We start from the raw sequence: 15,102 nt of genomic DNA, 5'->3' as shown, positions 1-15,102 counted from the left end.
TTGCTCGGACGCGCAGGAGTGTTCCATTACATACATGTGGGTACTGGGTATTCGTACCTTTGAGCTGCATGCGTATGGTGGTGGTTTGGATCAGCACACAATCCGAGCGCTCGCGCATAGAAGGGCTTAAAAAGGAACATCGTATTGTAAACATTAGCGGAGTCCAGATTTAAATACTATCTAAATCTTCATTCACCTTTGCGTCGAGCTTGGAGATGCAAGTTCGCTCCTTTATGGACCTTACCCATGGGACTTGGATCGAGGGATAGCGGGAGATCCGAATGTACCTTGGGCGGCGTTGTGGCACCTTCGACGGTGTCTACCTTCCGTTTCGCTCCTTGACGGCCGGTATGGTGAGGAAGGACACTTCGAGTGAGCTGAATGGCCGCTGATTTTACCCTTGCCATTTGCGTCCGTTGTTGAATGAGGGCAAAGTCGTCCGGCTTGTCGAGTTTCTTCAGCTCCTCCAGAGTCTTGTCCACGGCGTCGCGAAACGCAGCAACAGGGTAATGGCGACATAGGATATTTCCCTCCTCGTCGAACCCGCTGCATAGGATTGCCCACCATTCAGCGAGCAGCCCGTGGAGAGGTTTGAAGAAGGGGTGGAACCAGGGGAATATATCGTTCTCCAGTACTGGCGGTGTCGTCTCGCGAATAGTCAGAGAAAACATAATACATTTTATCTTCCGAATCTCTTCCTTTGGGGCCTCGAAGAGATAATAGCGTCGAAGAGAAGCTTCGTAGAGCTCGTCACCTTTGACATCATCCTTGGGCTCCGGGCGCCGTTTTCCGCCGGGCCCTTCACGGGTCAGGCAGAGGAAGACCACAACCCAGAATAACGACTCCATGTCGTGTATTGCGCTGTGGGTTTCGTCGTCATCGCGAAGCAATTTATGGCTCATGAACGCGACAGTGCCCTGTTGCAAAGATGTTTGAGCAGGTGGGAAAAGAGGCAGGACTCGGTTCACTCACAGTCGCCACGGCATGTATTGCTGTGCGTTCAGAGAAACTTGGAGGGAGGACAGGCTGGACCAACGACTACCGTCAGAAGAGTAGGAGAAAGGTGTTCCAAGGGACGTACATCGTCCTCCAGCCCTGGAAGCATATCTGATATTTTGAGAGGCCTGTTGGGTGATGCGCCCGCAGACTCAAGGTAGTGATCGAGACGGGTCTTCGCAGTCGATGCATTGCTTCGACCGGTTTTTTTGGACCGGGTAAGATGAAGGAGCAGAAGAGCAAGATTGTCCGAAACCGACTGAGGGCAGATTTTGCGGAATTCAACCAAATGATCATGCAGCTCCTTGCGGAGCGATGAGACTCTTTTCGGTTTGTAGTTGGGACCAAGATCCTTCGCATGATCAAAGTCAATCAGACTTCCTTCACGCTCGAGGATTTCCATAACGATGTTGCCAATACTGATGTCGCGATGACAGATGCCCTTCTGATAATAGGCCCACTCATAGTCTATCACTTGGGGATGAGCATCACGATAACGAGCACAGAACACAGAACAAGGGCTGACCTTTCACTGCATCAAGCAGGACTTTCACTAATTCCTTCAGACTCGTAAACATTTTGATTGCTGTGCCATTCACAGGGATGACGAGCCGACATTGAACTCGTTCCATGAACTCTTGCGCAATCTTGGGAGGGTTTTTCGCTGAAAAGGTATTGTGGACAAGGTTGTGCTCGTCGCGGGGCTCTGACAGTGTCCTTTGCTGTGCCCCGCCCTTTGAGCCTTTCCCGACAATATCCTTGGCCGGCTCTGTGTGAATACCGCGGCGGAAGTCCTTCTGGGTATTGGATCCTTCAACATCTTCGCCATGGCACACAGGATCCTTCCTCCTGCCACCAAAATCCCCCAAACGGCTATAGAGTTCAAGTTCAGTAGCGCCACCCACGTTCGGTCGCCATGATTGCTTGATGATGTATAGCTGACGAAACGTCAGGCCATCCGAAATGTTGGTACAACAGCCTGAAACAACACACCTTCAAGTCTTCGGTATTGGGCTCATTGGTATAATCGCTCAGTCGAAACGCTCTCCACACAAGCGTAGCGCGACCACACATGATTTCTGATCGAGCTACACTCAGCGGCTCGACTGTATGGTAGAATTCGCCCTCGATGACTATTTCCCAACGCAGTGAATGTCGGTGCTTTGGCAACTCGTGGAAAGGTAGTCGATAACTGTAGGTAGGTGGACGGTTCGGAACAAGCATCTTCATAGCAGGGTCAAACCCCAAACGTTCCGGATTCATGGTTGCAAAACTGGCCATGATGCGAACAAAGGTCTTGGGGTCCTGTGTAGGTTGTTGGTGGGGTCCCTTTTTCGTCTTAATGTTGCAGCATACCTTGTCAATGTCGACCGTCTGGTCAGCACCGAGGAGTCCCGACCGATCGCAGTACCACAGGGACAATGAGCGGTGAAAGATAACGATGCCAAACACGAAGCGGCGATCATGCTGCTCTCGAAGAATTTGTCGAAGATAGGTGGATAATTGGATGACTGAGTCCCAGTCGTCGTTCCGGTTTGGTTTGACTTCAGCGACCAGGAGAGTCCTGAGCCACGAGGCGATTGGCTTGGGTGGGGCCTGCGACTCGGTGGGCTGGGCCTGTGGCTGCGGTGCGGCCTGAGCATCGGATCCATTCTGTGCGTCGGTCTGCAGGGGGTCCTCCTGGACAAGAGGTTAGCAAGGCAAAGCCAATTGGGCACAACTAAGAAACCACATACCTGGACCTCCTCAGCTTCTCCGCCTTCTGTCTTTTGTCGCTTTGGGTTTGGTTTATCCGAGTCGTCTGTGTTGTCGTTTTCTTCATCATCCTCAGTGTCATGCAGCTCCTGCACAGAACCGGTTGCCGCCACGGCCTTGACACTAGGAGAGGCCTCACGCACCTTGAAGCTTGCTACCAGATCCTCGACATTGTCCCCCGGATTGAGAATAGCACTGAGAAGATCTGGGCGTATCTTGCTCGCGCCTTCGACATTCGACTTGGGTGCTGAAGAGTGACAATCCAGCCATGTGGACGGTATAATCGGTGATTCGGGTGCGCGCTTGTTGACTTTCCGGACTGCCTCCTTGGTGATAGCGTTGAAGATGGCTGCGAGTGGCGTGTAATAAGCCGTCTCCGGCCCACCCGCTTTCTCAGGAAGGCCTTTCCAGCCTGTTTGCTGGGTATAGTGGTCCGAAAGAGAACCGAGGACCTCGTCAACCTCAGAGTCAGTCAAAGGTTGGCCAAGGAGCTTGAGAAGATCGTGGAGGCTGCAGATTCGGCTCTGACCGTCTAGGTCGTGAACGACAGCCGCTTTCACCTCATCTGCAGTGGTTGCATGGCTGCTTGTCGTCATCTCCGCCTTGACTTGACTATCGGGCTTGTTGCGAGATCTGAAAAGTGGTTCCCATGGGCGGCTGAAAAGTGAGAATGAAGAAGAGGACACACCTCTGAACACGGTTTGGGCACGTTCACCTTATATCGGTGCACCAGCCTTGAGGACAGTTCCTGTTTGGCAGGAGCTGGTCAGCAGACCCTTATCGATTGCTACAGATGGATTCGAACACGGTGCTCGGAGATCGACGAGTTCTGCGTGTCAAACACTGACAGCAGTGGCATGCCCTATTTGCTTGTGTGGGTCCACCAATAATGCTATTTACCTGTAGAAGTTGCCTGTCAGCATCTGAGAGAACGCTTTATGGGAGTGCAGACGCGATGAAAAGACCGACCAACACTGCGCTCAGATGTACGGGGAAGAGAAGAGTTTGCCAGCGCCAGTTCCAGAGAGGCGCTGGCAACTGCACAGCCACATTCCCAGCATGCTGACTTCGTCCCCTACCAGAAAGGCCGTGGTCATTGACATGAAGTACTCAAGGTGACACACCGAGTCCAGTGGACACCACGCGCACGTTTATCGGACTGTCGATTCACGAACAACATTGAAAACATGGTCAGGTTAGCTACCGACGGGCGCTTAATTGTAAGGCGGGGAGGCTCACAGCGCGGTCCCATACGCTCATATACCCGAGTCCCGACGGTGGCTGAAGAAGTTAACTCTTCAGTCATGCTACCTTTTGGTGTAGCGGCACAATGTGTGTCGGGCCCTTACATTAATGTACTTGACACAATCCCGTCCAACCCCATACTGTCCCAAGGTGGCACTCAACGTTGCAGTTCCAATCGATAAGCTGGAGGATGCATAATCAATCCGGATATACATTAAGTATAGACCCAGTATCCTCCAAACGTGAGGCGGTTCCGCAGAAACACAGAGAATCAAACACTTTGAGCGAGGGCAATGGCATCCCTGCGCACGCTTGCCATGTCCAGCTGCTGCTGCACGAGTACGTCATTTGGGCCTGGCTCCGCTGGGAGTTTCTCAAGAGCTTTCTCCAAAGCGTGACGAAACGCGGTAACTGGGTAGTGGCGACATAAGACATTTCCGTACCGGCGGAAGCCGCTGCAGAGAATTGCCCACCACTCGGAAAGCAGCTCATTGAGGGGCTTGAAGGAGGGGTGGAACCAGGGGAACACATGGTCCTCCAGCACTCGCAGCATCTTGTCGCGAATAGTCATAGAGAACATATCCCCTTTCAATTTCTCAATCTCGTCCTTGCTGCCCTCGAAGAGATGATAGCGTAGAAGGGAAGCTTCGTAGAGCTCGTCACCTTTGACGTCATCCTCTGGCTCAGGTCGCTGCCTTCCGCCGGGCCCTTCACGGGTGAGGCAGAGGAAGAAAAGGACCCAAAATAATGACTCCATGTCGTGTATTGCGCTGTGGGTTTCGTCGTCATCGCGAAGCAATTTATGGCTCATGAACGCGACAGTGCCCTATTGCAAAGATGTTTGAGCAGGTGGGAAAAGAGGCAGGACTCGGTTCACTCACAGTCGCCACGGCATGTATTGCTGTGCATTCAGAGAAATCTGGAGGGAGGACAGGCTGGACCAACGACTACCGTCAAAAGGGTACAGGAAAAGTCGTTAAAGGTACGTACATCGTTCTCCAGCCCTGGAAGCATGTCTGATATTTCGAGTGGCCTGTTCGACGATGCGCCATCGGACCGGATGTACCTGTGTATACAGGGTACTGCCTCGAGCGCAGCATCTTCCGGGAAGGTTGTTCGCTGGAGGTAAAGGATCAAAAGTGCGAGGTTATCTGAAACCTCCGACTGAGGGCGGTATTTGCGGAATTCAGCCAAATGTTCGGGCAGCTCCTCCCGCAGCGACGACACCTTCCTCGGTTTGTAGTTGGGGCCATGATCCCTCGCATGATGATAGTCCGCTAGATGCCCTCGCCGCGTCTCATGGTCGATGAAGATGCTTCCAACAGTGATACCGCCATGACAGACGCCCTTGCTGTAGTACATCCACTCGTAATCTGCGATGTTCAGGTGAGTGTCAGTAACAAACTACAACGGAGATCTGACCTTTCACGACGTCCAGAAGTACCGATACCAATTCTCTTAGTCCTGTTGCCTTCTCTAGCAAAATCCCGTTGATGGGAATGACCAGTCTGGTCAGAACTCGCTCCAGGAAGTCTCGAGTTTGTTCTGGACGGTTCTTGTCGTTGGCATAGGTCAAACGAAGGAGAAACTGAGCGCTGGACTCCGGCAGACTACGCTTGTCGATGTCAAGGTAACCGGTGAGGCTTGTCTTTGTGATGCTTTTGCGGAAATCTCGCAGGGTGTTGGTCTGGTGTACGTCTTCGCCAACGCACGGAACTGGTTTCTGGCCATCGAAATTGCCTAGGAGGTGGTAGACGTCCAGTTCGTTACGCCAATTTCGATCCGAAAAGGGTCGCCAATGCTGCTTGATGAGCACCAGCTGGCGGCAAAGGAGGTTATCGTGGTGTACACAATACTCCGGAGAGCTCTTACCTTGTCGTTTTCGCTGAAAGAACCTCGTTCATCCAGGCGATACGCCCGCCATACATGGATGCCTCCACCGCACATTACTTCGGTTCGATCCACGCTGACTAGTTCCACAGTTTGGTACGTGGCTCCCGCGATTTCGATTCGCCAATGCAACCACTTTCGTTGCGTCGGAATCTTGTCAAGCGGCAAGGAATAGCTGAACGAGGGTGGGTAGTTCGGCACCACGATCTTCATTGTTGGATCGAATCCCAGTTGCTGAGGTGACATTGTAGCGAGGGTGGCCATGACCCGTACGAACATGTCCGGATGCTACAATCGGCATGAGGTTCCGGCTCTGTGTACCTTGGATGTGGTACAATGCATACCTTGTCGATGTCGAGTAACTTGTCTGCGCCCAGGGCACCGGAACGGTCGCAGTACCACAGCGAAAGGGAGCGATGGAAGAACAGAAGCCCGAATGCGAATCGACGATCTTGTTGGTTCCATAGGATGTTCCGAAGGCCCGTTGCTAGCCGTACGACACCCTGCCAGATGCCCGCGCCTTCATTGTCGGAGTGGACTACGCCCACGACGAGGGTTCTGGGCCAAATTGTGCGTTCAAGTCGTGCGGTGTCTAGCGATGTACCACCCTGGCGAGACAGTCAAGTTGGGCCTCCAGGGTTTATCTTGAATGTCGTACCTGAGAATTGACGGTGTCATCTAGTCTCCGCCGCTTTGCTGGCCGTTCCATACCCTCGTCAACCGTCTCTTCTTCCTAGTGGTCCTGCTCAGCTCCGTGTTAACCGTACACAGAATCCGACAACGCACCTTGAAAGGCCCCTTGCGTTCCTGTAGGTCGGCGTCAGGCTGATTCACCGTCACATTCACCAAGTCTGGTGTGGCAAGTCTGTCAAGGTCATTTTGAAATGTCCTTCCCGCGTGCCCTTGCTGCCAGGTCGACGGTAGAGCGAGTGAGCTGGCACCTTTGACATCCACAACTGCCTTTAGGATGGAGTTGGAAATGTCCACAAAAGGTGCAGCATAGCTTTGCTCTGATTCCCCCTTGGCCTCGGGTAGTCCAGCTTCCCAACGTTCCCTTTCCGTCGAATACTTCCCGGATAGGGAGAGGAGATCGAGGATGGATGCCACCTCAGCGCCATTCAGAGATGGAGAGAGCAGCAGGTCGATGAAATCTTCGAGAGCGCAGAGGCTGGTGTGGTACTTGACTTCGTCGGACAGGAGCATCGGTTTCCCTCTGAAGTTGAGATAGAGGCTCTCCGCTTCGGTGGAGTCTGTCATGGTTGTTTTGGCAGTTCTTGGTTGCCTCTCCCGAAATGCGAGCTGTGATGTTTGTGAAAGACGGATTTGAACGACGTACGCGCAAGCCGACAACCAAAGCTGGTGGCGGAATGCGAAATGCCCCTGTCGCGTACTACTTAGAGGTCGCCTTTTGATCCGCATTAAATAAATGGACTGTCGAGGAAGCGATAGAATCACAATCGAAATCGTCGTCGTTATGTCGCATAAATATACAGTACAGCCCGAAAAAGATGGTGGTAGGTCGTCGCTCTCAAGTCTGTAGTGGGAATATTGATCAAGCAATCTCGTGTTCGGCCAGCAGCTGGTGACATGCCCTTGTTCAGACGATATGAGCAACGGAGAATGGAGGAGGTGCGCACCATGTTGGGGATCCCACTCGAGATTGGGTACTCGTGTTTACAGTTTGGGCATACCATGGCGCCTTCTTCTACGTGGATCTACAAAAAAGAGGGATATATGATATACGAAAGTTGAGAGCAGGAACTACACACCTCCAATAGAACATGATGCAGATTCTTCAAAAAATCATCATCCAACATCTCCGGTTGTTCGTTCGGCAACGAAGTATTTCCCAACTATAAAGTAATCAGCTCTAGAGTTCGTCTGTGACCAAAAGAAGATAATCTGCACCTGTCTCGCACTATCAACCAACGCCTTCCACTCGATCTTGGGCAAAAACCCCTTCAAAAATTCCGGATTAAACTCTGCCTCGCGAATCTCCAGCTGCACATCCTTGAATTGTAGAGGAAAGTTGTTGGAGGTGCAGTTCTTTACATGGCAGGCGAGAAGGTTGTGGGTTATGAGGCGGACCATTGCATCTGTTTTTTTGGGTGGTGGAAGCGGAACGAGGACTCGGTGAACACTCCCTCCCCACAAGTGATTGATGGGCTTCGGAGACGCAAAAGATTTTGGGCAGAGATAAGATTAGATCTGATGCTTTGATTGGTCTGGGCTTTTGATCCAAACATTGGAAGACTGGTGAAGCGCTCATGGTCTGTTGAACCTTGATCTCTGTCTTCGACGTTCTTTTCCTCTCATACAATCCTTATAACCCGATTCCACCTTATCATTAGGGAAAGTAAAGCACTTCCCGTGGAAATCAGCAAGTCAGCCCCAATATGCGACCACCGTCTCCATCAATACCCGAAAAAGAATTTCTCGCAGCCTCGCTCAAGGAAAACCTTCGTCTAGATGGTCGTTTACCGCTGCAGATGCGGGATCCAGTCATCACATTTGGGCCTGAGCTTGGATATGTAGAATGTGCACTAGGAAAAACGCGGTATGTTCCCTGTCTTCGTGGTCTACTTCTCTGGTTATCGAGTTGACTGACATGCGCAAAACGACTAGGGTGATAGCAAATGTAGAAGCTAAAATGGTGAAGCCGACTCCAGAGAGACCGTTTGAAGGCATTATTACGATTCATTCGGAAATTTCACCTATGGCGTCGAGCGAATACGAACCTGGTCGGTAGGTATGTAGCTTTCTTGTCCTTGGGCCTCACCTCTCTGAACTCGCATTCTTTTTTTTCGATTGGCTTTATTGTTTGTTTGTGGGCATTGCTGGGAATATATGAAGGCCCTCAGAAGAAGAAGTTACGATTACACGTATGCTTGACAAAGTCCTCAAAAGGAGTGACGCGGTGGATAAAGAGTCGTTATGTATCCAGGCTGGTCAGAGGGCATGTGGTCTTGTTTCTATCTGCGCTGGGAAATCCAGAGTAACAAGATGTCCATTATCAGGTCTGGCACATCCGCTTAACGCTCCACTTTCTCGCGGATGGAGGCAACATGCTCGACTGTGCATGTCTAGCGGGGATCGTCGCCCTGCGTCATTTCAGAAGACCAGAGGTAGAAGTAATCGGTGAAGACGAAGTGATCGTGGTACGTCTTTCTCTCTATCACCCTGATCCATGGCACAAAATGACACTCCCTTCTCCCAGCACTCCCCCCTTGAACGCGCACCAATGCCCCTTGCGATCCACCACACTCCCCTCTGCTTCACCTTCGCCTTCTTCTCCTACCCAGACACCCAACCCATCCTCGACCCCTCCCAGCTCGAGCAGCGCCTAAGCGCAGGCCTCATGTCCATCGCCCTCAACGCCCAGAAAGAAATTTGCGTACTCCAGAAACTGGGCGGTGTGCCGCAGGAGACGGAGGAGATTCTAAGGTTGATCAAGGTTGCTGTGGAGAAGGCGAAAGAGGTTTCGGAGGTGGTGGAGAGGAGGCTGCGGGAGGATTGGGAGACGAGGAAGGTGGAGGTTAGGTAGAACCGGAAATTGGCTTTCTGGCTGGAGCAGAAGGTTGTATGGCTGGTGTAGAGTATGTGGAACGAAAATACCTGATTATTGGATTTTCCCTGCCAGTGAAAGGCTGATCTACAGGCAAATAATCGTAGAAAGTACGTATTAGGCTGGTTGCTTTGGCGCGTGCCCTCATCAAGTCCTCTGTCACGTTTGTTCTGAGAGGTGAGCGTCCTCTGTCGTCTCCAGTTCATGACCTAACAACTTCCCAGATATCCAGTAAATAAATGACCACGTCTCAATCCCTCGCTCAGATATCGACTACAGGCGCCTCCCGCTCTCAGCAAGAGATCTTCCACCCCAAATCCCACCACAACGCCTTCATCCCAGCACGTACCCTCCCACTTGAAATCTTCAGCCGAATGCTCCTCCTCCCTGTATACACCATGAAGTCCAACTCGGGTGGATACAAGCGACACATATGTGCCAACGATGGTGAGACGCCCCTCTCAATTTCGCGCATTTGTGGGTGGATATACACCTCGCGAGCCTCTTCTGGGCTGAGACGTCTAGCGAGAGGTTAGAGGGTGCTCTGCTGGATGGTTAGGCCCCCTCTGCGAATCCCGGGTTTTCACCGAGAAAGAAAGGTAATACACACCCCTGAGTGTGATGGATTTTGTCGCTGGTCCGTTTCTGCACTTTCCAAAACGCTGGAGAACACCACTCAGGTGTTCCTCGTGTGTTGACCGAGCATCCGCGGTCTAGCGCGGACGCAAAATCACTTGAATTTCTAATCTCTGTGTAGGCCTGGTTTTCGTTCTGAAAGCTCGTAGGGGGGATTCAGAGAGGCCTCAAGCATGGGAGAGCACCAACACGTTGAATTTGTAGGGTGTTCTCTCCTCCCCGAACAGCACTCCCAATCCACAAAACAGGCTCGCCAACCAGCTCCGAGATGGACACCGCACGGTTTGCTCCAAACAATATCAGTGACATACTACTATTATTAGTACGCAGCCCACGGAAATCGAGATAGGGTGCCGGCGAACAGATGCTACCAGCGCTAGACCTTATGGACGTCCGTGTCCTCGGTAATCTCATTTGCATAAACTCTGAATAGCAACAATCCTCTCTGCACCAATAGTAAATCTGGCACCGCTGAATCTGCGCCTTGACTTTTCTCCATTTGGGGCCGATATGCTCGCGGTGAAAATGGAAGTTCCTCGCAGATCGACGATGGTACAATGTCGGCATTTGCTTGTAGGGCCCTATACCGACGAGCTCGAAATGATCAGCGCTCAGGCGATAACGGCGATCTACACTGCCGCATAGGCCCACAGCTTTATCAGGACCTACAGAGACAAAGTGGCGAAAAACATCTCGATTCCTAGGAGCGCCAGAGCACAATCCTTCCATTCGCACCCCATTCCCCGACCGACGTCTACCATTTCCCTCGGGCCTCCCAATTACCACCATGCACTCGCCCCGTTTTCCTCTCGAGCTTGTCGCAGAGGTACTCTCCCACCTGCAAGATGATATGGAGACCATCAAGCGAGCCTCCCTCATAGCTCGTATTTGGTACGAGGGTTCTCGCCTATACTTGTGGAAGCACATCTACCTAGGCCCTCCCAAGCCTGCGATTCGTTGCAAGCAAATGCGCAAAATCATCGAAGCTCGACCCGTCGTTGCCGCGAGGGCAAAGCGTCTCACGATAGTCGACGACGCGAAGGACCATAAAAGCGATTATGCAGATGGATGGCTCAAGCGCTCTCATGATATTCTCGCCATTCTACCTCTGCTCGTAACGCTTCACGAGGTATCGGTGAAATCTCGCTGGTACCTCAACTGGACACTAGCGTCACCGCAGCTGCGTGCCGCATTATTCGACATTTTCTCAAACCCTCACGTCCGTGAAATCGACTTGGTTGGCATGAAGTACATGCCAGTTACGCCGTTTGCTCATTTCTGCCATCTGCAATCCCTGTCTCTAGAGAGGATTGAAGTCGACAGCAGAGAGGAAGACGCGTGCTTTCCCATCAGCCGCACAAACAAGGCAGCTAACTCGCCGCTCGGAGCATTGAAGGTGCTGCACATCGGAGAAGCAGGGAGTGCGGTAGAAGTGCTGTTGAAGTACATCACTCACCTCAAGGGCGACCCAGCAAACACGGGCGTTGGCGTCCTTAGGCCGCACAAGCTATCCGTCAGCGCCATCAATTTCAAGGGTGCAGAGCAGCCCTGGTCTACCATCCTGCACTCGATGTGCTCACATGTGACTGCATATACCATTATGCTCGAATGGGCCCAAGACTTCCCGGAACAGCTGTACCAGTTCCATCGCTTTCCCCGCCTCACGCGACTTAGCTTTGTTGCTTCATGGCGGTACATGAGGCAAAGCCTCTTCGATATCCCATACACGCGACGGTTCGGCCTCCAAGCCTACTCCAGACGTAGACCGTCTTCTGGTTTACGCACTTTCCAACTGGCAGTGGAATTCCACGACCCCGGCGCCACACCCACTGGTCGAATAATGGACATAATCCTTTTCGAGTTCTTGGGATCGAGGGCGCTGTATTGGATCACGGAAATAGACGATATACTTGGGGGAGATGTAGTTGACTTTCCGAACCTGGAAGAAGTGGAGTTTACAGTAATTCTTCGATCTGCCCTCTCTGAAAATGATTGGGGCCTGGTGAAGGAGACGCTAGAGACTCATTTTCCTCGCGTCAAGTCGAAGGGGGTACTAAATGTTCGCAGGTAAGGCTCTCTATAAACAAATCTTTGGTTAAACAAGACTGACTTCTGAACTTGAACAAGGGTAACATATCCGTGCGACGATGGGATGGGCGGTACTTTCATCCTCCGGCCGCAGAAATGTATACCAACCTTTTCCAAACAAGACTGAATTATTCTTCGAGTCCCAGGGGCATGATGTAACTCATTAAGGTGAAATTTGGATGGTTTGTTCGCAACTGTTGCAAATGTCTGTAGTAAGAGTACAATCGAAATCTGGTTTTGTACATGTGATGAAATTTGAACTCATTGATGTAGGACTCGACTACATACTAATCAGAACACTCCACCGACTTTGTTAGTACAGCCAATACGGAGAATAAGTCGATGAATGTCGTTGTCATCACTGGACTCCGCGCAGATTGACGGACTCGGATGTGCCGCTCCGTTCGGATTTGAGATTTCGTGGATCGATAGCCCCGAACAGCCTTGTCTTTACCTAAAAAGGAAGGTCGACAACGCTCAGGATCCACCTCGGTGAACCTCGGTACCGCCCATTCGTCAACTAACGCCCAGACAATTTCCATAAATTGTTACAAGTCCTTACATTCTACTCACTGGGGATGCGTATAGCACAACAGATGTAGGGCCACTAGCATACCATCATCACTGGACGACACTGGAATGTCATCGTCGCCAACTTTACTACTGTCATGTCAGACAAATAAGGAGTGTAAACGCCTTGGCGTATCTAGATAAGACCTGGAATAGAACGTAAGGTACGTGTCTCTAATGTCTTAATATGAACTGATGCACTGCTATGTTTGCGCCCGATGTTGGCTTCAGGTTGCGAGGAGTATGAGGTAGAAGCATTAAGAAGATACTTTCAGTTGATTCTCCGTTCTTGGCGGTATAGGTACCATGCGCAGATACAGGAGAATGAGATTTTGTGGGCCTAATTCTGATTCTCCCGTAGCAACTGTCTGCGTTACATGTATTCTGTGAGAGACAACAATTGTTAGTAATGGAAGGCAGTTCTGTCAACTCGATTCACATCGGGATGTCGACGTCGCTGTCGATGTTTAAAATATCTGAAGTCCCCCGTATAAATAGAGAGTGAGTGGGAGGTCAACTCCTCAGAGCCCCCGTCACCTATCAAGGCAAGCAAGCTTTTGGATTATCAAGCGAATACTCTAGCTGACCTTTCCTACGCTCATCCAGCGCACATACATTTACAACATCATGAAGATTCTTCACGCCTTTATCGCTCTTTCCGCCTTTGTGTCACTCTCCGTGCTGCCTTCGGCTGCATACCACCCCGAAGATGCGTATTACCGTCGGCGAAGGACTGACGAAGATCCTTATGCGCGTAGCCTTAAAAGGGCCTATCTTCCTTCCGACAGACTCACCAGACGAGACCTCAATATTATACACGAGCTACTTTACGGTCGGGACACGGGATGCGCGATGATCAACGACTTGCGGCGAAAGAATGTCGGGAACTGCATTGCAGCCGATTGCGTATCCGTCCAAGGACGTTGTGACAGAACTGCAAATGGGTGTGAAATGGCTGGGAATGGGAAGGACACCGATGAATGCAAGAGGTGTCGATGCGTCGACAGCCACGGAGGAATAATCAGGCCCAATCCTCCTCCCGCTCCCGCTCCGGCCCCAGCTCCTGCTCCGGCCCCAGTTCCAGCCCAACAGGCAGCCAGGCGTAAGCAGCAGGCATCTCCCAAGCGTAATCGGCGAGCGTAAATGCCATGCCCATCAAGGCTTGTGATGCAGTCTTTACCCGCACCGTATGCAGACTCCCATTCGTACCGTAGTTCTTCCAGGACGAGGTCGTATTTATTTATTTATTCTGTATTCGAATATAGTCATACGTTGGTATGGCTGGATCTTACTAAATGCGACTGTTTTTCATCCATCCCAATGGACTGTTGAGGGCCATCCGAACTTTTCCGCATTCTCTCGGTTGACTAGCTGCATCGCCATGGCCGAACCCCTGCTCAACGTCGACCACAGTCGCTGACACTGCGGTGTGTATCATGCATACCGGCAGGCCCGACAGCTTGAGCAATCACACACGCTGGGTACCAATTCCCAAAACTGCGATTGACCATGTCATCGTCTCTATCAGCGCCTATTTCCCACTGGGCGCGGGCGCTTAAAACCGAGGCCAGACACCAGACACACCGGGAACACGAAACCACTCGGCCAATAAATTCGTTTCACGTTAGATTCATTGAAAAAATGAGAAGACAAGAATCAATTACTACTTTCGAAAGACGTCAATAGAGAAAGAAATGAAAAAAAAGGGTAAATGCAGAAAGAAATCATAAAGTTATGAGGAATCACAATCAGAAGACGGAAAAAGGACAATAAAAAGCGTCTATATGTATGCAGGTAGGTAGGTAGGTACTGAAAACGTATGCATGGTTAGAATCGCAATGGGAAAAAGTAGGGTAGCAGGAATGGAAACGAGGCAACTTCAATAGCAACGATGAGTTGAAGCTTGAAAGAAATGGAAGAAAGGCCATATGTACGAAGAGAAGCAAACAAGGGAACATTCAACACAAACGGAGATGGATAGAATGTCTATTACATACTAAAAAAGAAACGCAAAAAACGGAGAAAAAAAAAAGACTATGCATGATGAAGGTAAGACTAGTGTACAATTGGATTATTCTTGTTAACTTGAGGGGATAGATTTTTAAGGATTCAATGGGGGTGTTATGTGGTGAAGTGAATAGGAAGGGTTTAGAACGTTACGTTGGAATGAATCAGGCGTCAACGAGGGCATGAAATGGGAACCAGTTATAATAAGTAGTCGTCAAACGAGGATGTGATATTGAAGGAAGCACCAAGAGGAACGGAATTAGATAGCTCAAACTTGAAGAAACAGCGCAACCATGCAAAGGGAGCCGGGATAGAATTAGATGACGAGACGAGCGATGATCCTTTTGGTT

At 50.9% G+C, this 15,102-nt stretch overlaps 6 protein-coding genes across 6 annotated transcripts; 3 read left to right on the top strand and 3 right to left on the bottom strand.

The window, feature by feature from the left end:
- Nucleotides 1-188: 188 nt before the first annotated feature.
- Nucleotides 189-3,347, bottom strand: CC1G_04369 (other/FunK1 protein kinase; the record flags this gene model as incomplete). The annotated part of the gene is made up of 7 exons (XM_001828346.2): nucleotides 189-917; nucleotides 973-1,026; nucleotides 1,082-1,464; nucleotides 1,523-1,934; nucleotides 1,990-2,301; nucleotides 2,353-2,676; nucleotides 2,733-3,347. The coding sequence occupies 7 exons, from the start codon at nucleotides 3,345-3,347 to the stop codon at nucleotides 189-191; spliced, it is 2,829 nt and encodes a 942-aa protein (XP_001828398.2).
- Nucleotides 3,348-4,267: 920 nt separating this feature from the next.
- Nucleotides 4,268-7,143, bottom strand: CC1G_04368 (other/FunK1 protein kinase; the record flags this gene model as incomplete). Its single annotated transcript, XM_001828345.1, has 8 exons — nucleotides 4,268-4,822; nucleotides 4,878-4,931; nucleotides 4,987-5,369; nucleotides 5,419-5,815; nucleotides 5,869-6,174; nucleotides 6,231-6,494; nucleotides 6,545-6,619; nucleotides 6,673-7,143. The coding sequence occupies 8 exons, from the start codon at nucleotides 7,141-7,143 to the stop codon at nucleotides 4,268-4,270; spliced, it is 2,505 nt and encodes an 834-aa protein (XP_001828397.1).
- A 295-nt stretch (nucleotides 7,144-7,438) lies between these two features.
- Nucleotides 7,439-7,977, bottom strand: CC1G_04367 (trm112; the record flags this gene model as incomplete). The annotated part of the gene is made up of 4 exons (XM_001828344.1): nucleotides 7,439-7,465; nucleotides 7,524-7,601; nucleotides 7,656-7,739; nucleotides 7,795-7,977. 4 exons carry the CDS (start codon nucleotides 7,975-7,977, stop codon nucleotides 7,439-7,441), a joined length of 372 nt encoding a protein of 123 aa, XP_001828396.1.
- Nucleotides 7,978-8,205: 228 nt separating this feature from the next.
- CC1G_13591 (hypothetical protein) lies at nucleotides 8,206-9,430 on the top strand. The gene is made up of 4 exons (XM_002912012.1): nucleotides 8,206-8,443; nucleotides 8,512-8,631; nucleotides 8,740-9,044; nucleotides 9,104-9,430. The coding sequence occupies exons 1-3, from the start codon at nucleotides 8,283-8,285 to the stop codon at nucleotides 9,026-9,028; spliced, it is 570 nt and encodes a 189-aa protein (XP_002912058.1). The 5' UTR covers nucleotides 8,206-8,282; the 3' UTR covers nucleotides 9,029-9,044; nucleotides 9,104-9,430.
- A 1,444-nt stretch (nucleotides 9,431-10,874) lies between these two features.
- Nucleotides 10,875-12,158, top strand: CC1G_04363 (hypothetical protein; the record flags this gene model as incomplete). Its single annotated transcript, XM_001828340.1, has 1 exon — nucleotides 10,875-12,158. One exon carries the CDS (start codon nucleotides 10,875-10,877, stop codon nucleotides 12,156-12,158), a length of 1,284 nt encoding a protein of 427 aa, XP_001828392.1.
- A 1,214-nt stretch (nucleotides 12,159-13,372) lies between these two features.
- Nucleotides 13,373-13,888, top strand: CC1G_04362 (hypothetical protein; the record flags this gene model as incomplete). Its single annotated transcript, XM_001828339.1, has 1 exon — nucleotides 13,373-13,888. The coding sequence occupies one exon, from the start codon at nucleotides 13,373-13,375 to the stop codon at nucleotides 13,886-13,888; it is 516 nt and encodes a 171-aa protein (XP_001828391.1).
- Between the last annotated feature and the right edge of the window lie 1,214 nt (nucleotides 13,889-15,102).

This window comes from Coprinopsis cinerea (assembly GCF_000182895.1).
Source record: "Coprinopsis cinerea okayama7#130 chromosome 1 map unlocalized cont3.1, whole genome shotgun sequence".
NCBI classification, from domain to species: domain Eukaryota; kingdom Fungi; phylum Basidiomycota; class Agaricomycetes; order Agaricales; family Psathyrellaceae; genus Coprinopsis; species Coprinopsis cinerea.
Note: the sequence above shows the minus strand (reverse complement) of the source record. Positions and strands in the feature narration are given on the sequence as shown.

Excerpts from the sequence above, each read along its gene's own strand:
- CC1G_13591 (XM_002912012.1), top strand. The coding sequence starts at position 8,283 with ATGCGACCACCGTCTCCATCAATACCCGAAAAAGAATTTCTCGCAGCC. Across the intron at positions 8,444-8,511 it reads TGTGCACTAGGAAAAACGCG|GGTGATAGCAAATGTAGAAG; the intron begins GTATGTTCCCTG and ends CAAAACGACTAG. Across the intron at positions 8,632-8,739 it reads AGCGAATACGAACCTGGTCG|GCCCTCAGAAGAAGAAGTTA; the intron begins GTAGGTATGTAG and ends GAATATATGAAG.